Raw genomic sequence first — 27,716 nt, 5'->3', positions numbered from 1 at the left:
GTGAGATTTCGAATCTTGCAATAACTTCCATCACTCTGGGGGCTACGAGAAATTTGGCCTCTCATCCTCTACAGTGGGGTGGATACAGGGGGCCAAGCTTTTCCTCTGAAGTTTTCCTCAACTTTGAACGTAAGGACTGCGATCTTTCTACCACCAGCAATTGACAAATACCTATGAAATGCCTACTGGACACTTAGTTTATACTCGGGTTGATGGGGAGAAGCTTCTACCTTGATAATGAAACTTCCACTAAGGTTCATAAATCTATAACATCGTGAATTTAAAAAACAAAACCAAAAAAACTCTTCAAAAACCATCTCTTCGGCGTGTGTGTGAAGTCCACCGCCCTGAGATTTCGACCAAGCTTTTCTACCTCAACAGGAAGAGGCCCATTTCTGAGACAGATGTGAAGTAAGTTTCCTAAGGGGCTCCTCTCGGCGCGAGGACGGGCTATCCCCAAGGGGCGAGCAGGCGCGGGTCCCGAGGGGGCCACGTGAACAGGGAGGGCAGGTGTGGCCCCCGCGCCTCGGCTTGCCATCTCGGGCCACGGGGGGGCCGCGCCGGCGGGGTCGGCGGCGCCCGAGGGACTTCTCCCCACCTGATTCGGGCCCTTCCCCGTTTCAGCCTCGGGCGGCTCAGCCGCCTCGCTCTCTCCCCCGCCCCCGGAGTCTCGTTTCAGTCATCCCTTTGTCCTTGCCCGGATTGGCAGGTTTTATTATTCCGCCTGAACAATCCGGCCGCCCAGTGGCTGAGGGTCGCTGACGTCGGCGGCAGAGCCTGGGAGTAGTTGGGATTTTGCTCTGTCAGTAACACATGTGTAAGAGCCGCGGAGGGAGCGAGTGAGCCGGTTAGAGGCCAGCGCCGCCGCCACCGCCGTCTCCAAGCCGGGCAGCAGCAGCCCCGGCAGGGGCGAGGGTTAGGCGCGCGGGGCCCCGCCGGCCGCAGCTCCCCGCCTCCCGGGCGCGCCCGGCCCCCGGCCGCCGCCGCTCCCGGGGCTGTTGTGTCTGCGGCCGCTCCCCGGCTGGAGGTGCAGGAAGCTCGGCCGGTCGCCGCCAGCAGCCCCGAGCGAGCGGGCGGGCGGGCGCACGGGAGGGAGGCAGGCGGAGGAGGAGGAGGAGGAGCGGGAGGAGCGCGGGCGGGGCGGGGGCCTCCGGGCGGGGGAATATACAAAGTGAAGCCACATTGCCAAACTTGCAGCAGCGATTGCAGCAGTTGCTGCCGCTGCGCCGCGCCGCGCGGGCCGAGGGCTCCTGCAGCTGCTCGCGCGGAGCCGGAGGCGGAGAAGAACGACGAGGACCGAGACTGACGCTTCTTCTTCCCGGCGCCTGCCACTTACGCGGGGCCCCCCAACACAGTCTCAGAGCAGCGCGTTAAAAAAAAAAAAAAAAAAAAAAAAAAAAGAAAGAAAGAAAGAAAAGAAAAGCAGCCCTTAGCCCCCTCCTCCCCTTTCCTGCTTCTGCGAGAACATCCCCCCCTCCCTCCAGCTCCGCCAGCCAAGGCGCCTCTTCCTTGGAAGCCGAACGGCTTCGCTCGAATTTCGCCGCCGCCGCCTCTCGCAATATTGCAATATAGGGGAAAAGCAGGTAAGGGAACGGCCGGGGAGCCGCGGGCAAGGAGGGGGGGGAAGAAGGAGGAGGGGGGCGATTTGGGCCGGGGCTGTTTTCTTTGGCTTCCTTCCCTTGACCGTCCCAAATTGCAAGTAAACAATACGTCGGCTTAGATAATGCGCGAGTCTGAAACTACCGAGGCCGGCCTGCGAGCTAGCACGGAGGGCAGCCCCGGGCCGCCAGCTTTGTAGCGGTTCCTGCTTACAAAAGGGTTCTTCTTGGAGACGGGGTTGGTGGGGACCTTGGAGGCGTGTGGGGATATTTTCAGTTCCGAAGGGAGAGGCAGGAGGTGCTTTAAGGGTTGAAGTCTGAGAAGTAGTATGGGGAAAATATAGTCACGACCCTACCCCGCGCACCCCACCACTATTTTTGAAACAGTGGCAGAAAGGATCTAAGTGAGCAGGATTCGGTTTTGCTGGTTCTTTTAAAAAATTCCTCTTGGCTTATAAGTCTTTTGTTCCAATCCAGGAGAAATCCGGTGAATCACCTAATTAAAATCAAGACATGAATTAAGCATCCATTTTTGTACTACAAATTGCCAGCGCTACGTTTGTCCCTCCCTTGGTCTCCATTAAAAAACACCAGAGACGTTGTTAAAGGGGGGCAGATTTTGCCTCTAGCTGCCAGTTCTGCTTTCTATTTCACAGACTACCTCAGGACCTAAATTGCTTGGCTATGTAATTACTAGAGTATAAGCCTATTTAACTTAAAAGCTTTCTTTTTTTTTCCAACTCTAAATGAAACTTGATGAGGGCCCGTCCTTAGTTATCAGGGGAGTCAGTTTCTGGTCAGTCGTCTTGATTCATCTCTTTTAGATTTAATCAGCATTAAGGTATTGCTTGTCCTTAAGAGCTTTAGCTAATGGGGTTACTGGATGCTTTTCTCAGTGTAATGTTTCCTTTTCAAAAAAAATATACATATATATTTACCTCTCACCAAAGATGGGGGCGGGGAAGAGCTTGGAATCTCCTCCCTCCCTCTCTTTTAAAAAGGAATTCAGAGCGATTAAAACGTTGGGCGGGGGTGGGCAGTTTAAAGACCTAGGGCAGGAAATGCAGATTCATTTGGGTTAGGGCTGAAATTGTAACAAAAAGCAATTCCTCGAGTAAATGCATCAGATAAATCAATTTACATAAAGGTATGATGCATTCGGATAAATGCAATGCTAATGGGTTTTAGAGTGGTCCTGTTTCCAAAGTCTCAGGGTTTTGTTACAGCTTAATTGGTGCAGTTCTTATTCTGGTTTATTGTGCGGTCACTGGACACACGTTCCGGGACTCTTTCGGAGGAAATGTGTTTAAAATCGGCCTATTTAAGGAACACAAGTCCTTGTTTCGTTCCCTTCCCCTCGTTTTTTTGCAGCAGCCAAGTTGGGCCGGGGACAGGCAAAGTTCGTCCTCTCCCTTCTGAGGTATCAGCTGAATGTCTTGAGCAGATAGCCGGGAGCCTCGGGGGGAGCCCACACTCTCGGCTTACAGAGGACAAAGACAAAACAGGCTGCTTAATTGGCAGTAAATAACTTGATCTTTTTATAGAATAAGTGACTGGAGGAACACTAGGACTTTATTGGACTCAGGATTGGAGGCAACAAATTAATCGGTTTAGGCTAAGCTTTATAAATTGATTCCTATATTAGACCCCAGTTGTTTCTCTCGTGATATTCATTAGAAAGAGTGGGGAATTTTTAAGAGCAGTTTTTGGTGACAGTAGGTCTGGCTCAGAAACAACTTGGGCATCCTTTAACAGTGCCTTCTCACATATTATCAGTAACGTACCCCCCACCCTTTTGGAGGAACAAAGCTCTACCATTTAAATTGCTGATCAAGGGCAGATTAGTGAGACCAAAGTGGAGAGTGTTTGTATAGGAAGTTAACAGGCATCCTAAAGTTCAATGATCTATTATTCTTGCCTGTGTCCTGCAAACGCAGAGAAAACACTCATTGATCTTCAAAATGAAATGAGATTTGGAACAATAATGGGAGATGGCGGTCACCACAATGGCATGTGAAAGGTGCTGTTTAAAATAAGAAAAACCAGTTTCGCAACTTTACACACCGCCCCCCCTCCGCCCCCCCCGAAGTCCCCTTGCCTTCCCTCCCACCACCACTCTCTCCATCTCCCCTCCGCCGGTTCTTCCCTTTTAGAAAGCCGAACTATTTCCAACTTGTGAACTGCAGCTGCACTTCCCCGGGCAGAGCTCGGGAGGGAACGTGGCTCCGGCGGGGGCCGCCTCTCACTCCCCTCGGCTAGCGCTCGGGGCTCGGCGGGGCCCCGGGAGGGGCCGGGCGAGGCGGTGGGTGGGTTTGACCCTCATTTGCTGGAGGCGGGCGGCGGAGGAGGGGGCAGTGGGCGGAGGCGGGGGCCGGGAGGAGGCGCCGCGAGGGGAGGAGCGCGCCGCGGAGCCTCGCTCTCTTGAGTTTTGACAGTACCCGAGCTGAAATTGTCAGCGGCGGCGAGCGCTGGAAAGTTGAGAGGAGCTCGTGGCCCCAGAACAAAGCTTGAGAAAAGTAAACAGGCGGCTGCTGCCGGCAAGCCTCCCTCCGTCCCTCTCCCCCTCATCCTCCTTCCCGCCCTTGCCCCGCTGCTTCCTTCCAGCAGCTCTGGGGGGTGGCAGGGGACAGATTCGCTCTCTCGCGCGGCGAGTACTAACTTTTGCATCGCCCCTGTTTTGTCTCTCTCTCCCTGTCCCCTTCCCGCCTTCTGCAGACCATGGTGAATCCGGGCAGCAGCTCACAGCCGCCCCCGGTGACGGCCGGCTCCCTCTCCTGGAAGCGGTGCGCAGGCTGCGGAGGCAAGATTGCGGACCGCTTTCTGCTCTATGCCATGGACAGCTACTGGCACAGCCGGTGCCTCAAGTGTTCCTGCTGCCAGGCGCAGCTGGGCGACATCGGCACGTCCTGTTACACCAAGAGCGGCATGATCCTTTGCAGAAATGACTACATTAGGTAAGAGGCTGCCTTTCCCCGACATGGGCGGGCAGAGCAATGGCAAGGCCAAAGGTTACCAAGGGTTTTAAAGAAAGGAGCAGCGCATCTCTGAGAATACAGTGTAGCCTTCACTTCAAAAACCTGGATGGCCGAAATTTAAGGGGTTAAAGAAGCATGTGTTAATTTTCCAATATTTAGTGGCAAACTAATGGCAAAGGCCACACGAAGTAAAAACTGCGCATCTGGTGGGACTGGGCTGCTAGGTGTTCAAAGGTTGGGACCAGGATCCTCGGGACCAGGATTTCAAGTGGTCAGCCGCAGTTGGACCCTCCACTAAAAATAAACATTTCAGGTGGGAGTTAAGCTGCTTTCTTAAAGCAAGGTAGGGACCAACATAGGAACTCGGAGACAAAAGACTGATTTAAAAATTTAAGTGTGGGTAGTGAGAAATGATATGCCGATGGTGATGGCTGATTATGATATTTACGTAAGCACATTTAAACTTTTTTGAGTGGAAAACTGACTCATTCTTTGTGCTCCTTGTGAAAAATGCTGATTGCCCATCGGTTTAAAGACTTGTCATTCTTCTTATAGCAAAGAAACCCGAACAAGAAAAAAAAAAAAAACTTAATGGTAATGTTTCTCTTTATATACTGTTACTTGAAGGCTCTCAATACTCAAGTGTTAGTGTGTGGTTTGTGATGTAGAATTTGCAGTTCTTTCAATTGAAGAATGTTCAGATTTTGGGTTTTTGTTGTTGTCATTTGTATCACTACCCTTGATCCCCAAAAGAGATTTAGGAAAAGAGGCTATAGAATTATACTAATCTTGCATTTTAAAGCAATGTATAGGAACATTCATATGCCCATGTAAGCAGCCTTTTTCCAACAAGTTTCAGTGCAATTAATGGAAAGAATTCAGGAGGTCAGGTGCCTATAGGATCTTTTCAGGTGAACTCAAGCTACTTAAACTCATTAATTTGAAAGGAGGCATTTGAAGGATTACACATTTAATTTGAGTAAATGGTTTGATAGACTGATGCACATGAATGCTTCTAGGAGGTGTTCTGTTTCAACATCCAGTAATTAAAAAAAAAAAAAAAACCCACACGCACACGGTTGATACTAGACAACCGCTCACTTTCAAGAAATGCGTTCTATTTAAATTTCTGCCCTAAACCGTTTTCTTTATAGAGATTAGAAAATTTTTGCCCTCTCTTCAATGCGGGTGAATCAATAGATGAGGTATTTTGTTCAAAGTTTAGCTCCATTGTGATTCCCTCACTCTGCTTTTAAAACTGCAGAAGATCCCAGTGCAGTTTGGAGCTGAGTATGGGTATGTTTACCCCAGCGATACCATTAGTGTAAATGATGGAATAAGATGATATTTGGTTATTCCAGTAATGCAACCTCTGTCCTCTTTGCTGGCCTCCTCAATCAGCCAAGTAAAAGCAATACAGGAAGAAGAGGGCTTTTATTTTTAAATTAAGATGGCAGTGTTAATTTCACGAAGTGTTCTTTTAGAAGTAACCGTTGGAAAATGAGCAGCAGCATGGGTATCATGCTTTCTGGCCCTCCTTCCAAGCAATGCCATGAGCTTTGACAGTACTGTAATTAGCAAAACTGGTAAGAAGGAGGGCGGTTTAAAGGGGAAAAATTGACAGTGCTGTTCAGAAGCAGTGAATGGTACAGATTCATCTCTTTTCCAAGTGCCTTCAGAAAACCTTCGCTTATTACCACTAATTAAAAAGAAGATGGGTCCACTTGCATTCCCTCAGGACAAGTTGAGGCAAGTGGCTTCCTGGGAATCACTTCCATTCCTTTCCTTATTCTCGGGAACAAATATAAATGCCTATTTGGTGTTTTTCTCTTGACTTAATGGAGCAATGGAGGATGTGTGCCCAGCCCCAAGACTTAATTAATTGGGTCCATATTCTCCCTTCCTTTCTTTTTTCCTGACTTTGAAAACTGGAACCACCCTTGCTGTTGAACTGGAGGCTACCCTGAGGACCTTAGATTTGTTCGGGAGAGCGGAGTTCTAGCTCAGTACCAAATCGATCCTTTCCTTTCCTCACACTGCTCAGGGCTCAGCAGCAGACACCCCCCCTTCTCACCCACCAAGTTTAAGGTATCTCCGAAGTCTTCCTTCAGTGTTCCTTCTGCCCACCAAGATGCCGAAAGGGTGGGAAGGTGGGGGGGAGGCTGCGCGTTCCTTTTCCTCTCAGCCACTCCCTCCCCAGTCTCCCCTCAGTCCACTTGTTGGAGGAGCTTTCAGTTCTGCAGGGACGGCCGCTGAGGAGCGGGACTAATCCGCTCGCCGGCCGCCAGGTGAAGGGGACCCTTTGGCTCTTCGGCCCCAGCTGGGACCACAGAGCGATTTATTAAGGGGCTTTTAAACTGTCTGACTTTAAGGTTGTGGCTTTTTGAAAACAAGCAAGATCTGGCTAAAAAGCTTTGGGAGAGCTGGGAGGGGCCCGGGGAGGAGGGGGTTGCGGGGGGGGTGGGTGGGTGGTGCTGCTTTTCCCCAGCCCCTTCCCCCTGCGCGACCAAGTGTCGATTGGGCAGAGCTGGGCTTCTGCCTCTCCTCCCTCCAAGATTTCAGATAAAGCGGCTGCCTTGCTGCAGCGAATCCGCACAATTAAAAGCTTTAATTAGTGGCTCCTCCATTTTCTTAGTTCTGATGGGCTTTATCTAATGAGATCTGGTCTCTGGCTTAGATCTGCTCCGAATGACGTGTCCGCAATGAATGAGAGCTGCGTCGCAAACAAAACATTTAATTAACAAAATTGGCCTCTAAGAGAGGGAGGGATAGACAAGGGGGGGAGGGGAGAGGAAAGGGAGGGTGGGCCTTAAAGGGGCCAACGCGGGCCTGGCCCCGCCACCTTCCAAAATTACAAAAGTCGTTGAACCTTGGAAGCGCGTCCTCCCCCTTCCCCCCCAGTTCCCGACCCCCCAGCTCAATCCCAGCGCCACCAAGTAGCTTCCGAAACTCCGATTCTTTCTTCGAGTCCTCCTTCCTCCACCCCCACCTCGGGCCCGAAGACTGGCGCGGAAAGTGCAGCAAGAGGAGGAAGTTCGGAGATCGACGGGTGGGGCTCCAGGTCCGGGGAGGCGAGGCTACGCGCCGGAAGCTCGGGTGGTGGTTCTCGGCGTGCCGGGTCTCGCTCGCTTGCTCGCTCGGCCGGGCGGGGGCCGGGCTGTGGGCCGACGGCGCCTGAGGCCGCAGTTTAGGCGCCCAGCCGGCCGGCAGCCTCGGGCCCGCGAGGGGGCGAGCGCAGGGCAGGAGCCGGACGAGCGGGTAGCGCTTTCTCTTCCCGGGCTCCGCTCGGGAGGTTCACGTGGCGCCCGCAGCCGCAGTGAGCGCCGCGCAGCTGGGGGTGGGGGCCCGGGGCGGGGGATTGGTGATGGTTGGTGGTGGAGGGTGCGTTTGGGGAGGGGGTAGCGTTAGGAATGGAGGCGCCGCCAGACAGCGAGTTCATTTCCCTGGTAATCAACAGCAAGCTGCTATATTCAGAGAATGCTGTCCCTTTAATTGAACAGGCTAGGTAATTAAATGGCACTTTTCCAATAGGACGTGCTAGGTAAATCTAATAGTTGGTTATTTAATATCACTTTGAAGTCTGCCCACTCAAGCACAATGACAGCACAGGAGCATGTGAACTATTAGCTAGGAAAAAAAAAAAAAACCCAGGATCTCAAAAATTAATTAAATCGCATGCAATTTAGGGGGAACGTTTATCTTGATTTGTCATAACAGAATTAATTCAAGGCCTCCAATTCACTTGGGGGCAGATCTGTTACTCTGAATTAACCAAGCGTAATTTGGCTGATTTTTTTTTTTCTCCCTCCCCTCTCTAACGCAGCAGTTGCGATTATTCACAACCCCCCTCTTTTAAGTATCAATAGCTTCTGGTGCTTTTAAGGTGCTTGGTCTCTAGTTATTCCGAAGTACCTTTAATGGACTTGGCTCCAGGCATAATTTCTGGGTTGCATTTTCTTTGTTACATTTAATATAGCTGCTGCAGAATTTAGATTAAATATAGGAACCTGCTGGAAAACCAATTGCTTCTGGATCGGTAGCTGTGGATGTGCATTTTTCTCCTCAGATAGGTTGCTGATATTTACTTGTAGGTACAAATGTATACCTTTCAGCCACACTCTTAGAAACCTACTTCTGCTTGCCTGAAAGCGGTTTAGAAAACAGCCAGGTAATGCTCCGTATTGTGTGTGTTTTGCTTGAAGTAACCAGTTGCAAGTGGGCTCACCTATTGGTCTTTGAAGTTAGGGAAAGATGCTAAGTATTATTACTGAACTAAAAATACAACTTGTTCTCCAACTCTTTCTGTCAGCAAGGAGAGTTGGAGCTGGCAAACAGTACTAGCACTACATGGTACTTCTCATAGGAGCAGGGCACCTTTAAAGTGTAGAGGTTTGGTGCGATTTCTTGCCTTCTTTTCCCTTTTCCCCATGTAAGTAACCTCTTGATGTTTGTGATTGATTGCATTGCCCAAATGCTGAAATATTAACGACCTTCTTAGACTGAGGACCCAAAGAAAGGAAACTGAAACCGATTCTGTCATCACAATTAAAGACTCCCCTGGCTTTAATTAGCCTGACCTGGGGTATATCTCCCCGTTGCTTGAGTTAAAGAGAAAAGAGCCCATTATAGTCCAGTCTGAGACCGATAGCTACTTAATTGAGCACCTAAAGCCTCAAGCCTTTTAAATCAAACACTGTCCTGGACAGTCCCCCTGGTTAGATAATTAACTCTCCAGCGCACAGAAACGTTGTTAAAACACACACACACACACACACACACACACACACACACACACACACACACACACACACACACACACACACACACCTTTTTCAGAAAAAGGGTGGAATTCTAATGGTAGCCTTCCTCTCTGGTAAAAGGGATTAAAATGTGTATAGACACGCTAAGTTTTCTGCTCTGAGGCAGCCTTAAAGCTGTAGGCACGGAAAGATATTAAACTCCATTAATAATGTTGTTCAATAGCACATCAGTCCTGGGTAGATCTTGGTCATTTTCAAACTTTGTAACTGTAATTTCTGACACTTTAGGAATCCCGTGATTTTGTGGCCGATTGTTCCCTGAAAAGTTATGAAAGTGGTGCTGGAGAAAATGAGATGTATGAAAAGCTTTTGGATTACATACGACTGCCCTGATTATTAAAATACACTTAGACATTGAAGACATACAACTGACTTTACTCAGGGTGAATTGTTAAATAAATGAACACTTAGGTTGGGTAATCAGATCGGTACTGTGAAAGGGTATTTTTGAGATGGAGTGTCACTGTGTGCCTGTTGGTAGTGGCAGCCATAATTATAGACTCCTAGCCATTAAAATACTTCTGGGTTGCTGTAAGAGGATATTTGGTCCTTAGCTCAGGTAGGATTCTGTTCCCTATCCCCGTTATCTACACCGCCCCCCCTTTTATCCTCAGCATGTTTTTGGCTACATCGACAGGTTTTTGATTTTATTCTTACCCGAAGTGTTTTGAGTTGGTACCCCTTTTGGGGCTTGAAATAGCCCTGCTGTTGACTGGAACCTCCCCCTGGCAATGCTAATTCTCTGGCCACCCCACCCTTCTGAGAACCCTCTTGTGGCAGCAGTGACGACCCACACTTGCAGGATTCTGTGGCTGAGACTCTGGGAGGCTTCATCAATGCTCCTGAACTGGTCCAGTGTTAGGAAATGGCAGGCCAGCGGCCCCTGAGCTCCCACACGGTGCGGTCCTGCGGCTAGAGGTCCTGACAGTGTATTATTTCAGCTTTCTCTCTGTAACTGTTCTGATTCTGTAAGAATGTGTCAATGTGTCGTTGATCTCAGACTAATTAGTTTTGAAATGGAGTTTTGATTGAACTCTTCAAATCGATGCTGCTGCAAAATTTGTTTCTTGGGCTTCCTATTAAAAGCCATCTTAAGGGGCAGTTTTACTACTCTCCCTGTCGTTCAGTCGATACATTTAATAACAACTTACAGGCTATTTTCAATAAAGTGGCGACAGCAAATTAGTAGTTTGAACATGACAAGCCTCTTCTGCAAGACCAGATTCTGAAAACTCAAAGCAATTATTTTTATATAGAGGCACGCCACAGTCATTCAGGTTACGGGGTGTTCTATAGGAGCCTGTGTCATGGTTTGGCACAAACTGCATTTTATGACTTTCTTTGGACAAGGAAGAAATGCAAGTATTACTATTTATTATGACACCGATGTGTTAGTTTGTAAGTCCTATTACTTTGTTTTTCACTGTTGAAAAGTGCCTCTCTGACCCTGCTTACTCGTTCTGATATCACCTTTCAATGTGAAATCATTTTGGTCTGTTTAATAAATATTTGTGGATATTAAAGAGGGAAGCCCAAAAGCAAATAAAGCTTCCCAGCTTGAGTCTACAGATTTCATAAGAGCCAAAGTTCGGTGTTCGTTAAAATATTTTGTCATGCCTGTGGAAACGATGTAAGGAATTATGTATATCTTTTTCTTCAGTGCACCGCACTTCCTTGAGCTTTCCCCTCCTCTGCAGACTTCTCCTTCTCCCCCTCCTCCCCCCATGGCAGATGTTGTGGTCTCATTTGATTGCATAGGAAAACTGCAGTGATACAGCAAACACCCAGAGAGATATGATGACAAATGGGTCCAGATCCCGGTAAATTACTTTCTGCTCAAATCGAAATTTCATTCAGTTTGTTGCTAGCAGAGATGAAGTAATCTAAATTGTGGACTCAGGAGCAGATAGAGGGAAGTTGGCGCAAGCATTTCATTATCAAGAGAGAGAGAAGGTTAGGATGAAAGAGATGAGCAGAGGCAAATCTTAAGTGTTGACACCATGATTGAAAAGGTTAACCCATACACATTATATATCAACCTGGATAGCAGAGAGTTTCTAATGGAAAGTCTGCACTGATGGAGGTTTACGGGAGTTTCAATACACTGAGCATGATGTCTTCTTAGATATACAATCAAATCCTCTTAACCCTTTTGATGACTCATATCTCAAGATATGATTAAAGTACAAAAGAGTTCTTCATATAATTTCAAGGACACAATACATTTAAACTCCAGGCATGAATTGTATCTTTTTTTTTATGATGAACTCAGTAATCTGATAAAATGTGTGTAGAACAGAATTGTTTCGTATTTGCTAGAGGTGTAAGTCAATATTTTGATTAAACCCAGGGCACCCTCTTCCTCTGCGGTAGGCAGAAGTTAGCTGTGACCCCGCCCCGCCAAAAGGGTTTTTCCCAGATGATGTAAATCACTCGTAAAATTTAAGGCTGGAGCCTAAGAATTCAGTCTCTGTCAAATGCATTCCAAAGGGGGAGGGTCAGAGGCTGGGGATTTCTTTCTTTTTCCTTGGTTTGGGATTATTCATTGGTGTCCCCGTCATCTTTGTTTCAGGTTATTTGGGAATAGCGGTGCTTGCAGCGCTTGTGGACAGTCTATTCCTGCGAGTGAACTCGTCATGAGGGCCCAAGGCAATGTGTATCATCTGAAGGTAGCATCTGCTCCCCCTGTTTTTTAAAAGAACCATAACTTTCTTACATGGAGACAAAGCATGTCTCCTTAGTAGGAACCCTGTTTTCTCAAGCCGCAAACATGGAAGGAATCCACTGAAATTGTTACGTGGCAGTGATGATTACACATCCACCCACGCCACTCGCCCCATGCCACAGAAGCACACACCTGTTTGTCGCTTTTCCCCTTTAGCTTGATCCAGTTTCTTGCATTTTGGCTTACTCTTTTCCAGAATCATGTTGAAGGAAAGAAAACACTAAGCCATAAGTGGCTCTCTGTACTTGACAGATACCTGCTTAAAAAACAGTTTATAAACTTGTGACCAAGAAAGACTTAATTTGTACTTGTTTTCAGTGGATTTGCTTTTTCCTTTCAGTGTTTTACATGCTCTACCTGCCGGAATCGCCTGGTCCCAGGAGATCGGTTTCACTACATCAATGGCAGTTTATTTTGTGAACATGATAGACCTACAGCTCTCATCAATGGCCATTTGAATTCACTTCAGAGCAATCCACTACTGCCAGACCAGAAGGTGAATACCTAGTTGGAAGGTTCAACCTCTTCATCTAGTGAGGGAGGTTTCCTAGGTGGTTGTGTTTTTGCGTGCCCTTTTAAAGAAATGTAGACTACTCATACATACACGGTTCAGAAATAGAGGAATTGATTGGTTAAATCGTGAATCTTTTGTGGTGAAAAAAATCCTGACTTATAGCTGTAGCTTTACCAATGTTGAACACATTATCACATGCAGAGTCGGGAAGAATGTAAAACTTGCCTACGACCAGTTGTTTATCCCACTTGACAATTTTGAAATTCAGAAATACAATGTGATTAGGTTATTGTGGGGGGGAAATTAGAACATTTTTGGTAGGAAGAGGGGATAAATGTCTTTGTCATGAAAGAATGATTTCTGCGTCAGTAATAGCAATCTGGACCACCTGTCTTCCTAACCCAATTTATGGTGCTTTGAATCTTAGAAGAGCAGTTTTACAAAACATTCTGGAATTCCAAAGGAGAGCATTTTTGTTGATTGGTAGTCCCATAATATTTGAATAAGTTACAACTTTTTTAAAAGTTCTAGTTCTTGCTGATCATTAAAGATTAAATGTCTTGATTCTTGATCCACAACTGGAAAGTTTTTGGACCAGAGTTAGAAATGAGGAAATTATACAAATGTATGAATCATGTATTAGAGGGCACTTCAGAGGGAAAATTGGTGATCAACAGTTGTCCAGCACCTGCAGTACTGGATAGTTTCAGATCTATTTTAATCTCCTTAGTAAGTCCTATAGCTATGCAAGTGAGTGCATTTTGATAACTGCTGTGCCTAATTTGTAACAATTACTGTCAACCTTCAGTTAAGAGACTGTTCATTCCACACTGGCCCAGAAAAGAGTGAAATGTATGACTCCTGTGCATAATTTTATTCACATCATATTTCATACTGATTATGTATTGATGACATTGATTCATTTACTCTTTACAGCACCACTTGCATGGATATTAAATCTTATTGACCACAGATGAATTTTAATTTCAGATTGGTGATAGATTTTTCCATCAGCTCTGATAGTATGTTTGACTTTTTCATCATTAACCCAGGCAATCACACAGCACTGAGTTATTGCATTGAAACAAAAAGTGCACACTTCACTTGGTAATTCTTTATGGATTTACAATAGGAACTTCATTAATGTCTGTTGTAGGGATCACAAAAAACAACATTTATCTGCAAATAGGAATTTAGCAAGCTTCAAAAATCTCAGGAAAAAATATTAGGCTTCTTTGTTTTCCATAATGCATTTTCTTAATGCTGTGTACAGGGAAAATGACTAATATTTGAAAACTTTTAAATTATACTGCCATATTTTAATGCTTATTTTTTTATCATTTTCCCTTACTCAAGTTTATGGAATGATTTAAAATGTATTTTCCATTGCTTTATTAGGTAAAGGTTAATTGCATCAAAATAGGTACAGTTTTCCTTATTTACTAATGTAGGAACTACATAGAATACTATTTTAAGAACGGAAATCTAATTTTTTATTGCAAATTAATCAGTCACCATTGATGAACCAGTTCAGGCTTCTTTAAGGATTGCCAATACATATAAATACTTAACAGATCTTCATGGTTTCAGTTGTAATTAAGTGAATCTATAAGGCCGAGTTGAGGACAATGAATGGGTAACAAATATTTTGAGATACCCGTTTGAATGTAGAGGCAAAGCCATTTGTAGTTAAACTTGGTAGCCAAAAAGAAGTACAAGAATGAAATCGACCCCCTCCAAGGTAAAAGCTTAGTTTCTCTACAAATTATGTCTTAAGTTTGTTGTTGGTTTTATACCATTTCTTTCCCTGACTTAGCAAGGCATAAAAAAATGATACAGCTCACCAACGTGCATGGTGAGAACTGAAGGTTGTAGAGATAAGATGGAAAATGTAGCCAGACTGAATACAGGCCATAGCAGTGTTAGCCAGGGACTAAGTACACAGACACGTAATAAGTATGAGCACCGTCTCACAGTACCATCTTACTGAGTATAAGATGATGTAAATTGGAAGGTGTTAGGAAAATTTGAGGAAAATCTGGTTTACGTGTTTCCGAGATTGCAAGTATTGTGCCTTTCATATAAATCCATACCTTTTGCAGGGTAGGAGAGGTAGGGCGTTCATTTTGGAACACAGAATATATGAGGCAATGAATAAGAGTCTACCAGTGTGTATTTTAATGTTGGAAGCCTTTTAAAAAGGAGACAGGTGGCCTTCAAAAATTAATAGCTCTTAAAAGGCATAAGGAAATATAACTTAAGGATGTGTTCTTGTCAGACATTGGTGAGAAGCTGTGTTTTGGGGGTGATGTTAATTAAGAACATATCCCCGTTGGCCTAAATGTCTTACATTTTTGCCCTTGGTGGTCAGCTCACCATGAGCACAGTCAATTCACAAGGTAGTTTTTGTAAATAAAGGTTTTGGGTAAGCTGAATGTGGTCCAGAGAGATATTAATGAGAGGGCAAGGGGGAAGAGGTAATGAAAACATACTTCCTGGTGGAATCATAAACTGCTTCTTGGACCTGGAGAATGCTTTAAAATGAGTTTACCCAAATCCTGTGTCCTTTCTTTTCTGGAGGAGCTGAGATGGGGAGAAATAACAAATAGCTCCATTTTATTATTTTCTTCTCTCTCATTCTCCATATTTTTGGTAGGGAAAATTGGACATTAATTTTGGCCATTTTCCTTCTGTTCACAGAACCAATTACGTTTTTAGCACATGATGCATAATAAATATACCCAAACATCCTCTGGCTGAAAAGTAGTGAGTTGATTATTTGTACATCCCTTCTTTAAAGGCAGCTAATTGTATGGAAAGTATAGGCCCCCATCATCTGGCCCCTTTCAACTTTTATCCTCCTGAAATTTGTTCCCAGTGTCTGGGGTGTATAGTTTAGTTGTTGTTCTGCACCATTGGCTTTTGTATGTTCTGAGAAAAAATAGTCTTAAGCTCTTAAATCATACAGTCTCTGACTGAAATCTCAGACCACTCTTGTGCTAGGATCTACAAAATGTTATAGCCTATATTGTCTGAAGGAGACTTGGCTCCCCTCAAGAGAATACTGCCTTGTAGAAAGAGAATCAAGAATTGTGGGGTTTTTGTTTTTTTGGTAAATTTTTTGCCTGCTCTGGAATTTTTTCTTCCTCTCAGGAGTGATGGTTTCATCTAGAATAATCTGTGCTTTTCAGTAAAATAAGAAATCACATCTCTTTGGTCAGAAGAAAATTTAGCGAGGGTTCTAGTTTACATACCACTTCGCAGTTCCCCCGTAGTTACATAATTGACGTTGTGTGTGTATCCATCGTAGAGGACATTTGTTGCTCATTTATTAAATATGCTTGCTGGCTGCTGCCCCATCTTTGTTCAGGACAAATTACCTTTCTCACACTGAGCCTCCACTCTGGGGATTAAGCCTCTACCACTTTAATTAGCTTGGAAGTAGGGGGTTGCAGCTCCTAACAGACTTCAGGCTTTTAGTAAGTTAGGGAAAGGGTGAAACGAGAACTTCCTGGGAAGCTCACAATGTCATTTAAAAACCATAAAAACCTAATACATATTATTTCATTTTGGTAATTGCAAACAGCTTGTATTGGACAACTGTGTGGATTATCATTTCTAACTTAGGTATTAAAGTTAGACTTTCATTGAACTACATTCTTTAACTGAGCACAAGTCATTAACACATTACATATGTTTGATTCATATATTTACAATATTTATGTGATATTAAGTGGCATAGTAGGTAGGAAATACTAAGGGAAAAGAAGTATCTCAATATTTGTGTGTGTGTGTATACACACATGCATATACACACATACCTATAAGCAGAGAAGGACATGGGTGCATAGACATCCTATGGGGATATTAGAATAATCATGTTAACTGACAGTATTTGTTTAGCTTTTATTAAGTGCCAGGCGCTGTTAAATGTGCTCCCTATATATTATGTAATCCTTATAACACTCTTATTATCCCCACTTTTAGAATGAGGAAACCAAGACACAGACAGTTAATTAACTTGCCAAAGTTTACACAGTTGAGAATATTAACACAAAACTTCCTGGGGAGGGGGGGACTTAGCTCTGATGTGCCTTTAAGATCCTAATAGGAGGCAAGATGTTACAATTCATTCTTTGCAGAAAGAAACTTGCTTTTAACAGAGTCCAGCAATTCATTGTAGAAATTTACACCAGAAACTTTCTGAAAGTCCATTTATCATCTCATTTTGTCCGCTAGTAAAAGTGCAGAAAATGTTATTGCTTTAGTTCTCCACTGCCAGAGTAAGTAGCGTAGAAAGCCTCTAACAAGTCACAGTTGGAAAGTAATCGAATAGAAGATGAGTGAATGTAGGGAAGACATAAGCAGCCATGTTTGAGTTTAATATCTCTCAAGTTTAGCATTTTAGCTAAGATGCCCGTTTTTTATTTCTTGCAGGTCTGCTAAAAGGTCAGAGTAATGCAGAATGCGTGCCTTCATCTCAGATCTTGTTCATCACAGGTGGATCCCATGTGTCTTCAGTAGACAAGTCACCTTTGTAGCTAGCACCAGTGCCAGCTCCATGCCATTGCACCTTCTTTAGTCTTGATTGCCCTTCTTGCATTTATTGGTGTATTAAAATGACTGAATATGAACATTAAGGACTCCATGAACCTGGGCTAATGGGAGACTGTAGAGAAAATGAAAAAAGATCCACCGGAGGACATCTTTGGGGGGGAGGGAGCTTGGGAGGAGGGAAATGACTAATGAAGCTAATTAAAAGAAGCATTCAAATCTGCTTTCTACCCTCATTAACAATTAGCAGGGCACTGGCCAGAGTTTGTACCCTGTGTTTTTACCTTAACAACATTCTATTTGCTCTTTGTATATTTAAGTGTTGTAAGGAAATGTGTTTCAATCAAAACTGAACATGAGATAAAGGAAAGAGATGTGGCTTTTGTGATATTCTATCACAAACACTTTTATTGTATCTCTGTAAAATACAATGTATGTATGCATGTAAGTGTTTTCGTCCTAATGTTGCTACTCCCATGGCAAAGAAAAAAAAAAAAGAATGAAAAAAAGAAAAAAAAATTGGAAAAAAAGTCAGGCTCATAGAAGCTACTGTGTAGAAATTCCCCCCTACTTCTAATTTGCTGAATGAAGAAACAAATCTTTTATTTGTGATATTTTCAGAGACATTTGCTCTAGTATGGTGTATTTAAATAATAAAAACTTAAAAATATTCGATGGAGTTTGGGTTTAAAAACTGCTTTTTCTTTTCTGTGTTTTGGAAAATTTTATTTTTTTTTGTTCCGTGCCAAGTTCACTTTAAATTTTGGGGGGTCAAGGGAAGCAGTGTGTATATTTATTTAGCTCTGAGCCAATAAGGTATTCTTCAGATTACTTAACTATGCCATTTTTGGCAGGAGTATGAAGCCATGTTTCTAACGGAGTCCTTTCTATAAATTCAGAATATTCTGTTAACAGCATGTCATTACACTTCTGTATCACAGTGAATCTTTTGTGTTTTTATATATATACGTTTGGTTCATCACCTGTTTCGTTTATTCTTTTTTCTCAGTAGGAAAGCCTTGGGTATTGATGGAAAGCACGTTAAAGAATGTGGCATAACCATCTTGTTCTCTTACCAAGTTTACAGCTTTTGAAGGAAATAGCAGTTCTAAACCATACCTGTACAGATTTTGAAGTTCCATTAGTTGTTAGGGGCCCCGAGCTCTTTTACAGTCCTCTTTGATGAGTGAAGCAGCCATTTCCTGCTGAGCTTCTAGACTCGTGTGGTCTGCTGTTTGATTTGTTTATTTTGTTTTGCTCTTATGCTCCTGTACTGACTCTGCCTTTCCATGTGCTTGGCGGAGGATTTGGATTTCATTTAGTAGTAGTCTTGAGGTACTTAGTCGCCTGTTCTAGGCAGCAGTGTCTCCCCACCAGCGCCCAAGTTGCCTGCAGAAAACGCAGGTAGGCCAAGGACTCAGTGGGCCCAGTGCCGTTGCTGGAAGGAGGAAAAACGTGAAAGGCTGCCCTGCCAGGCTTGTAGTATGTGAGCAAGCTCAACTGTAACTTCTCTTACAGGTTAATAAAACCAGGTGTGTTCATAATGCTACTTTAAGTTTTATTTTCTCTTCTTCAGAGAAAAGCTCCTGATATAGACCCACCCTCTCTCTGAGAATGGGAATTGGTTCTGTAGAGAGGTCTAGCTCACCACCTCTCAACTAGCAGTCAGCTTCCCTTTGGGATCTCCCGCTTCCAGAGATTTCAGGCCAAGAGAAAAAAATCAAGTTGCTCCAACTGAAAACCTATAAACCTCATGTAGGAGAATTTAAAGGCAGAGTTAGTTAAAGTGAATAGTTTATTAGAGCTTTATAAAAAGAATATGCAGGAGAAAAAAATAAAATGAACAAAATCACATAGATAACAATATCTGTTTGAGTTGGATCCTTGGGGAATTGCTAGGAACTAGTTCTGGTTCTTAACACTTTATTTTTTTTTTTCCCCTTCAAGATCCTTTAAGGGAACGTGGGACTCTTCAGGACAGAAAAGGAGAAATGTGTTAATAAGAGTGCTAGCATCTTCTCTAATTCTTTTTGACATAAGCACTCATGTCCCATATAGTGTAGAAATTCAAAGGAGATAGTCAATAACTTTGTAGTCAGTAATACAGTGTGGCATTTAGTGATGTGGAGGGCTAAGGTCATTAAAGACTTTAAATGAACTATTATAGGGCTAGTTCGTCAAGCACTGCCGTGTATTTAATAAGGAGCTTCGAAAAGCATTTCTTAAGTTGCAGACCTATAAGATTACAGATGTCACTCATGTTAGTATAATCCACATGCAAGTGATGAAGGCTTCTCTTTGATGTGCTAAATTGGAGAAGGACTAATGGAGCTATGAATATACAATAGAACATATTTAAGTAGTAGTCTTGCTTTAGGTAAAACATTTCCTTGAGACCAGGGGCGTTTCAAACAATAAAACCTGGCTCTAATGGGGATGCTCTGTGTGGATAGAAAGCTACTAAAAACACTCAGGTTTATTCTGATGGGAGCAGTGATTGTACTCCTCCCCCAGCTCCAACACTGCTGGGGAAAAAAAACCCCACGAGCTTGTTCACCTTTCATCCTGGCATTGACCTTTCATCGTGGCATTGGTGATGTTAGTGAGATGCACTCTGTTGTTTTGAAAGGACTTAATGTAATATTAACCACGTCATAGAGCAAGATGGCCCCAGTCTCTACAAGCAAGTGCAATTAAAAATAAAAGCACATGTGACTGAGCCCAGCTGAACTGTTTTAAAAAAAAAAGTTTATGATACATATAAATGTCTCAATCATGCAAATTGTCAATCTTGCTAATGAAACAGATTGTCCTCTGAAAGGGTTTAATGTTTTTTACCTATCTGTCTAGTTAGATTTACACAGTCCAAAAGGCCGGAGAGCCCCGAATGAAGCTTTCCCAAACCAAATCATTTGCCACAAGAAACTATTTCCAGCTTGTCATGATTTATTAGGAAATAGTTTAACACAGACTGTAGTGTCTTATAAAATACAAAATGAGAAACTCACACCAACATGAAGCTTGTGAAATTGTCATCCTCTTAATATTAACCATATTTAAATTCTTTTGCCCTGATTTGCACTGATGTTTGAAACAACTGATAATCCAAAATAAAGCTCTTAAGTTAAATGGCTTAAATGTCAATGTAGTAAGATTCTAATGTGTACTACTATTTATATAAAATATTTCTTAGGGCCAATAAATTGCATAACATAGACTCCAAGATCTGTCTATCAAAACACTATAGTGAAGGGTTTCCATGTAGCCTAAATAATTGTATTTAAATTGAGAAGACATTGTCCCAAGCCTCCCTCACCCAGGAATTCTATCCTGGGTGCTTGCATCCTGTGACTCGATTGGAGAGGCTGTTGAAACACAGACCATTTACAGTTGATGTTACCTGTCTCTTTGCTACTGAGACTCACCTATTGTCAGTCCAGCCAAGTCACAGAAATGTTACTGCAGTTAAACAGCAATTTGTTTCCATGAAACTGCAATTAAAGTATTACGGAGCAGCCATTTTAGATTGGCAAGGCTCTGAACGCATGTTAAACAGACAGCGATTCCCACTTGCAGTCTGGGATCTGGCTAGCAGTGAACTGTCACACATGCACCCGTGTTGGGTATCTAGTTAAGAGACATCTGTAAGCCCTCTTCTCCCATTGTGGACACGCTGAGAGCTATGGCACGTCAGCGCTGATTTGGGGAAGGTGAACTTGCAACATACCTCAAGTGAATACTATTTTCAGTTGTACAAGAAGTGCTTTCTGCTAGTAGATAGGTGCATGTTTCCTAGAGGGAAGGTTTTTGAGTTCAGATTGATTCTGCTGAGAATGGACTGTAACTCGGAGGCCTCAGGCCAATAACGTACTACAGGTCCTGACACATTACAGCTGTGTCAACAGGGCCGTTCTCTCTCCTAAATTACAGCTAATAAAGCAGAGGATGAAAATCAATTGATTCTGTTATAATTTCTTTGAGTGACACTGGGAAGTTGTTTAATGACTCTGTTAGAAGGGACAAGCCTGAGTGGAGCCACCAAAATACCTATTTTAATTGTCCCTCTCCCCTCCGAAACAGGGCAGGACAGCTTTCCTGGGTGTTGGCGTCACCATCACCAGATCAAGACCTGCAGGGGAAAGAGAAGCTCTGAACTGAATTCTTCTAAAGATCAGAATTTGTTGAGTGAGAAAGGTGAAGTGCAAAGGTTTTCCGGAAAATTTGAAACCTTGATGTAAGGTCCTGAGAGAGGAAAGGCTTTCAGAGGTGGCATTTTAAAATACAATTAGCGCTGGAAACCATCATTAGCTCATGAAAACAGGAGGCATCTCACCTTCCTTCGGCCTAGAAAGTTCTCCCTACCTTGAATCAAAAGGTTTATGCCCTCCACTTTTTCAAAAACAAATTTCATGTGCAGTGCATCTATTTGTAGGACTTCACCTGTGTTGTTTGAGCTGTAATTTTTTTAAGTAAGAGGAAAACATTAAAGAGTTTCTTCCTAAATTAATTTTTCATTTTCGGTGAATTTCAGTTTTTAGGAACTGAAAAGAGGGAATCTGAAGACAAACTGAACTTACACAAACAGATTAATTATGAAAATATTAATTATGAAACCTGGAAAGGAAATTGCTTGCTTGGGCTGTGATTGTATACCTCTCTTTATTTAAACATAGGTAGAGATGGGTGTGTCTTCAAGTCTGCCTCTTCTTCTAAGGCCTCTGATTCAATCTCTATCATCAGTTATGCGACTTATACTTTCCATCAACCTTACATCTTTAAATGTAACGTTTAATATAATGACTTTATCTTGGAGTTGTGTAATGCTTTGTAAATGTATTTATATGTTAACATTTACTATTAACAAGTTCTTATGCATGTTCTCTCACTCAGTCCTTTCAATAATCCTCTTAGTGCTTATTGCCTCATTTGTACAGATGAGGTCATGAAGGTTGAGAGAGGTGACTTATGAAGCAGGACCAGGACTACAGTGAGGGGAATGGGCACGCTCTTTGGGTGCAACATTTAAGTAATCAAGATGATGCTTTGGGCTTCCCTGGTGGCGCAGTGGTTGAGAATCCGCCTGCCGATGCAGGAGACATGGGTTCGTGCCCTGGTCCGGGAAGATCCCACATGCCGCGGAGCAACTAAGTCCGTGAGCCATGGCCGCTAGGCCTGCGCGTCCGGAGCCTGTGCTCCGCAACGGGAGAGGCCACAACAGTGAGAGGCCCGCATACCGCAAAAAAAAAAAAAAAAAAAGGATGATGCTTTAATGCACTATGTTTAAAAATAAAATTAATGCAAAAACACCCATGATAAACAAAATAATCACAATTTCCAATAAAGGCAGGATCAGTATTACTTATCGTTTGTTTTCCTCAGGCTCCAACATTGCTGGGTACTGTTTTTAATGCCCAAAGTGCCAGAACTGCCAGTTCCCTGGCATTTTGGTAGAATTGCCTTATAAATTGTGAGATTGCAACAATGATATACTTTATTTTATGAGCTATAACTAGTATTTTTTTCTTTTTCTCTTCAAAAACTAAAGTTTTGCATTTTATCTTTTTTTTTTTTTTTTTGCGCGCTACGCGGGCCTCTCACTGCTGTGGCCTTTCCCGTTGCGGAGCACAAGGCACAAGCTCTGGACGCGCAGGCTCAGCCGCTCCGTGGCATGTGGGATCTTCGCGGACCAGGGCACGAACTGGTGTCCCCTGCATCGGCAGGCGGACTGTCAACCACTGCGCCACCGGGGAAGCCCAGAAAGCCCCTTCCATTTTATCTTTATCCAGCCTGGAATGCAGACTCATTTAGATTACCTGCATATTTTAGCCTCACTCTTAAAGAAATTTCTTTTGAATTTTGACAAAGCTCAGTGACTTTATGGTGAATAATCAGATATAATTGATAACAACTCTGCCTACAAGTGGTTGAGGCTGATGAAAAAAAAAAAAAAAAAGCGAAACTTTAGGACTCATATTAGTCCAGAAGGCAGAATGGATAACTATATCCCATACAAAGAAATAAATGGTATGTTTAAAATGTCTGAATGAGTTGTGGCTTGAGCCTGAATATCATATTTGTGGCAAATAAAAGGCCAATGAATTCAATTATGTAAAAGTAACATATGTTTATAAGTATAAAAGAAGTAATACACAATAATTTTTATAGAAAAGCTTTATATGTTCTAGCATGATGTAGAAAAGCAGACATATCACGAAAGAACTAATATTCATATTTTTTTTAAGATAGGATAGCACTGAAGTATTCCAGTGGAACAGATTATACCTTTAATTACATCCAAACATGACGCTGAGCTGATTTTGAAAATTTTGTTGGCTGTCCTTCCTATTTTCACATTAATTGCTAGAATCCAAAAAGACACCAAAATTTGTAAATAAATTCCTATAACATACCATTAAATCCAAGCTGCCTTTATTACAAAAGGAAAAATAGTTAAGGACAATTTCTACTCAATTTAATAAAACATTATTTTGATGTTGATATAAAGGTTAGGCAAAAAGGGCTTTTTTGGCTTGGATTCCTGATTGTAGTGGATTTTGGTGCCCAAGTGCTGGTTCTCAAAGCCCATAACCTCTGTATGTTATTTCATGGAGTAGCTCAGCCCAATGACTCTTTGCAGGTGGTCATTTAATCTTTTTATTCTACTGTGTGCAAAATGAGACTTCAGTTACCCAATATACGTTTCTTTCCAGTCTGAAGACTAAATTACCCTTCTCATTGGATAGGGTTGGCTATACATCCATCCTCTTTAAATTGTAAGGACCTGAAAAAATATGCATAGATGAACACACTATAGATTAAAAACTACAGAGTATCAAGTGGAAAGAACGAGAATCTGTGTGTTATGTGTATATTATGACCTCTGCTCATAAAATCAGTAAATGAAGTCTGGTCACATCACCGAGGCGTAGGCAAGATTTGCGCCCGGTAGTGAGCAAGGCTGTAGGACCCATGGCTCCACTACTTAGTTATACTACTTTCTATAGTTTGACCGAAAACCAGTTTTTCATCCAGTGCTGCATAAGTGGCACAAGCAGGAACCTGATTGGTGTTTATCAACTTATTTGGGGGGGGGGGGCAGGGAGTAGGAATAGATGTTTATGGAATTTATAACAGATAAAATATTTTCTCTTTAAATCCTAGGCTCTAGAGAAATTTCTCTCATGAGAAAATGGGAGTAGGGAGGATGGAAGGAACAACTGCCTAAATAAATTGCTCTTCGAGGGAGGACTAAGGGGCTGGATGGGGTCTCTCGCTGCAGACTGGGGAGAAGGTAGGGACTCCCCAGATGCCCTCGCCACACATCCCGTTGACATGGCTTTGTTTGTCTGATTTCACTACTGTCAACAAGAGGCTCTGCCCTTACCCACCCAGGATGCCGTCATTGTGCATCGTGAAACTCCATCCATGCTTTTGCGGGCTGCAAGCCTGTGCAAGGCTGTGACATCAGGAGGTTTCAGACGTTAGCAGCGTCGGCAGTTTTTAAAAGTTGATATGATACAGCATTTGGTGACCCTTCACAGGTGTGTCAGGGAGAGCTGAGGTGAAATGAAGATTGCAACAGAATAGAAGCAGCTTCCGATGTTCTTGATGAAACTTGGGGTACCACTGGGGCAAGAAACATGTCTCTGGTTTGTTACAACTACAGCCCCTGGAAACCTAATCCTTCCCTTCTCTGAGAGTGGAGTGGAGGCAGTGGGGGCTTGAAGAGATGGAGGGGGCAGGTTTGAGCTTTCTGATTTGCTACTCAGTGAATCAGGCAGATAAACAGACTTGATCTTCAAAGGACAGGCAATCTTCAATGGATTTCTGACACTGAGGCTTTCAGCTAGGTCTTTCTTCCTAGGGATGGGTGTAATTCACAAAACTCCATCAGTCACCTCATGCTGTAAGCAATTGTTTTTTTACCCTCTAAGTAGTAAAACATGTTTTAAAATTAAAAAGAAGGGGGAAGAAAGATTCCTACTGGCTTTGGCCCTCTCCGAAGCCAGACTGTCTTTGCAGTGGGCCAAGTGAAGGTGTAGCTCTAATATTTTTCTGCCTAAGTTGTGTTTTATATTTTTTTAGCCCAGAATTTGATTTCCAACAGGCCCATCAAAGGATTCTGCCTCTGGAATCCCCCTGTTTTGTATGCAGATGGCACGTTAATGAACTCATTACTGTGCATTTTATCCAGCTCTGGACAGATTTGCGACATTATTTTTCAAAACAGAAAGGGGTGAGGCAGTTGGTTGGTTGGGCCTGATGAGAATTGGGTGACTAAGTTAAAAAAATATTTTCCAAAACACTACCAACTTGCTCAGGGTTGCTGCTAAACATTCTATAAAACTATAAAACTATCCTTACCGACCCTCTGCAACTCCCCTTTAAAAAGTTCTTTACTTTCCCCGTATCCCTAAAGACTTATAAAACTGTGTGCCTTCCAGAAGGTGTGTCATCCAATTCCATTCTCAGCCTATGTAATTCTGGGTTTTCTTTTTGATTCCCTGGTATCTGTGGGCATCTTGTGTATCTATGTAACCTCTTTTAGCTTAGGTTTCTTCACCAACCAAGGGAGAGACAGTACTCACTGTTGTCTTAAGGGGAAAGCTATGAAAATTAATGATGGAATATTTACCTTGTATTCTGTGCTCTGTGATTTTTAGGATAAAGGTACTCATGCCTCCTCACCCTCCCTTTTTATTTTAAAGCACGTAATGAAGCACACATTGCACCGTCATGTGACATAAGCACCAAACTGGGAGTCAGGAAACACTTGGAATTTAATTCTAGTCCTGAAGGGAAGTCAAATGGAACCTATAATTAAATTTGTCTTTCCAATAAAATATTAGCCATGGGCTAATCATTTAATCTCACTACCTCATTTTGCCCATCTGTTAAATAGGAATTTACTAATAACAGCTATATTTGCCCATGCATTAGATGAGTCATTAGAAGGTAAAAGGGCTTTATATTCTGCTGATGGTACTCTTGGATTGTAACCACTGAAACAATGGAAAGTATAGTAACTTCTCGTATATAAGGATTAGTTATAAGGTCTTCAATTTACTTTGAAAATGATTATAGCCAACTTTTGCCTGTCTTCTCTGATGGAGGGGACTTATGATGTAGATTAATCCAAAATAATGGGTAACACTCTAATAATTTATTTTTGGTTTAGAATGTAATATGTAACTTTTTCATTTGAAAAAAATACGTTTTGAGCAGTTTTAGATTCGCAGAAAAATTGACTGTGCAGAGAGTTCCTGTGTTCTCCCTGCCCTCACAGTTGCACAGGCTCCCCCGTTGTCAGCATCCCCTACCGAAGTGGTACCCTTTTTACAACTGATGAACCTGCAATTGTTGACATGTCACAGTCACCCAGAGTCCACAGCTTACGTTCGGATTCACTCTTGGTGTTGTAAAGTCTGTGGGTTTGGACAAATGTGTAGTGACATGCATCCATCATTACAGTATCATACAGAGTATTTTCACCACAATAAAAATCCTCTGTGCTCCGCCTATTCATCCCTACCCCACAGCCTCTGATAATACTGATCTTTTTACTGTCTCTGTAGTTGTGCCTTTTCCAGAATGTTGTATAATTAGAATCCTATAGTATGTAGCCTTTTCAGACTGCCTTCTTTCACTCAGTAATATGCATTTAAGGTTCCTTCCATGTCTTTTCATGGCCCAATAGCTCATTTCATTTTAACACTGAATAATATTCCATTGTCTGGATGTACTACAGTTTATTTATCCATTCACCTCCTGAAGGACATCTTGGTTGTTTCCCAGTTTTGGCAATTACGAATAAAGCTGCTATAATCAACCGCGGGCAGGTTTTTGTGTGGACGTAAGTTCTCAATTACGTAATTTTTGGTAGCAAGGTGATCATGCTTTTGTTAAGCAAATGTTACACAAAATGTGCAATTCCATAAACTCAGACCAAATGGTGGTAGCTCAGGAAAAGAGATGAACATTTATTAAACAATTATACGGGCCATGCATTGTTTCCATCTGTTATCCCCAGCATTCAACCTTGAGGAAGAAGTTACTACTCCTGCATTTGCAATTGAGGGAGCAGGGACTTACAGAGGTTAAATAAGGTGCTCAAGGTCACACAGCTAGAATTATTTGAAAAAGGTCACTCTGACCCCAGAGCCCTATCAGTAGGCTCCCATGGCCTCCTGTAGGGGAAAGCATGTTAGGATTAAAGCTTTACCACAGCTAATCCCCTGGCTGGCTAGTCTACCATCAGATAATGGAGTTGATACTATACACTTAAAACCATAGCAAACTTGTGAATATTAAAAATGTTTGATTGCCTTTGGAAGGAGACAGTGATCCAGGTATCATTATTTACATATGAAAATAAGTAGAGTGCCCTCTTGACTATACCCTTTCCTTAGAAAAGATAATAACCTTTGTTTCCCACTTTGTGGCTCTTCGAGGAAGGAGAAGGAATTATCGTTTGCTATTTGTCTAGTAATTCAATTAGAGCTATTATTGAGCTCAGCACTTTACATGCAA

The 27,716-nt window shown here is 42.9% G+C and overlaps 1 protein-coding gene across 5 annotated transcripts; it reads left to right on the top strand.

Moving 5' to 3' along the window:
* Positions 1-1,106: 1,106 nt before the first annotated feature.
* Positions 1,107-17,854, top strand: LMO4 (LIM domain only 4). 5 transcript variants are annotated; one of them, XM_059063919.2, is made up of 5 exons: positions 1,107-1,583; positions 4,314-4,552; positions 11,966-12,062; positions 12,459-12,614; positions 17,070-17,854. In XM_059063919.2, exons 2-5 carry the CDS (start codon positions 4,317-4,319, stop codon positions 17,076-17,078), a joined length of 498 nt encoding a protein of 165 aa, XP_058919902.1. In that variant the 5' UTR covers positions 1,107-1,583; positions 4,314-4,316; the 3' UTR covers positions 17,079-17,854. The 5 variants fall into 5 exon arrangements, with proteins under 5 accessions (XP_058919902.1, XP_066899247.1, XP_066899237.1 ...); XM_067043146.1 differs by lacking the exon at positions 1,107-1,583 and adding an exon at positions 2,995-3,618; XM_067043136.1 differs by lacking the exon at positions 1,107-1,583 and adding an exon at positions 3,684-3,900.
* The last annotated feature ends 9,862 nt before the right edge of the window (positions 17,855-27,716 follow it).

This window comes from Kogia breviceps, chromosome 1, assembly GCF_026419965.1.
Source record: "Kogia breviceps isolate mKogBre1 chromosome 1, mKogBre1 haplotype 1, whole genome shotgun sequence".
Taxonomy (NCBI): domain Eukaryota; kingdom Metazoa; phylum Chordata; class Mammalia; order Artiodactyla; family Physeteridae; genus Kogia; species Kogia breviceps.
The sequence above is the reverse complement of the archived record's forward strand: the minus strand, read 5'-3'. Positions and strand labels throughout refer to the sequence as shown.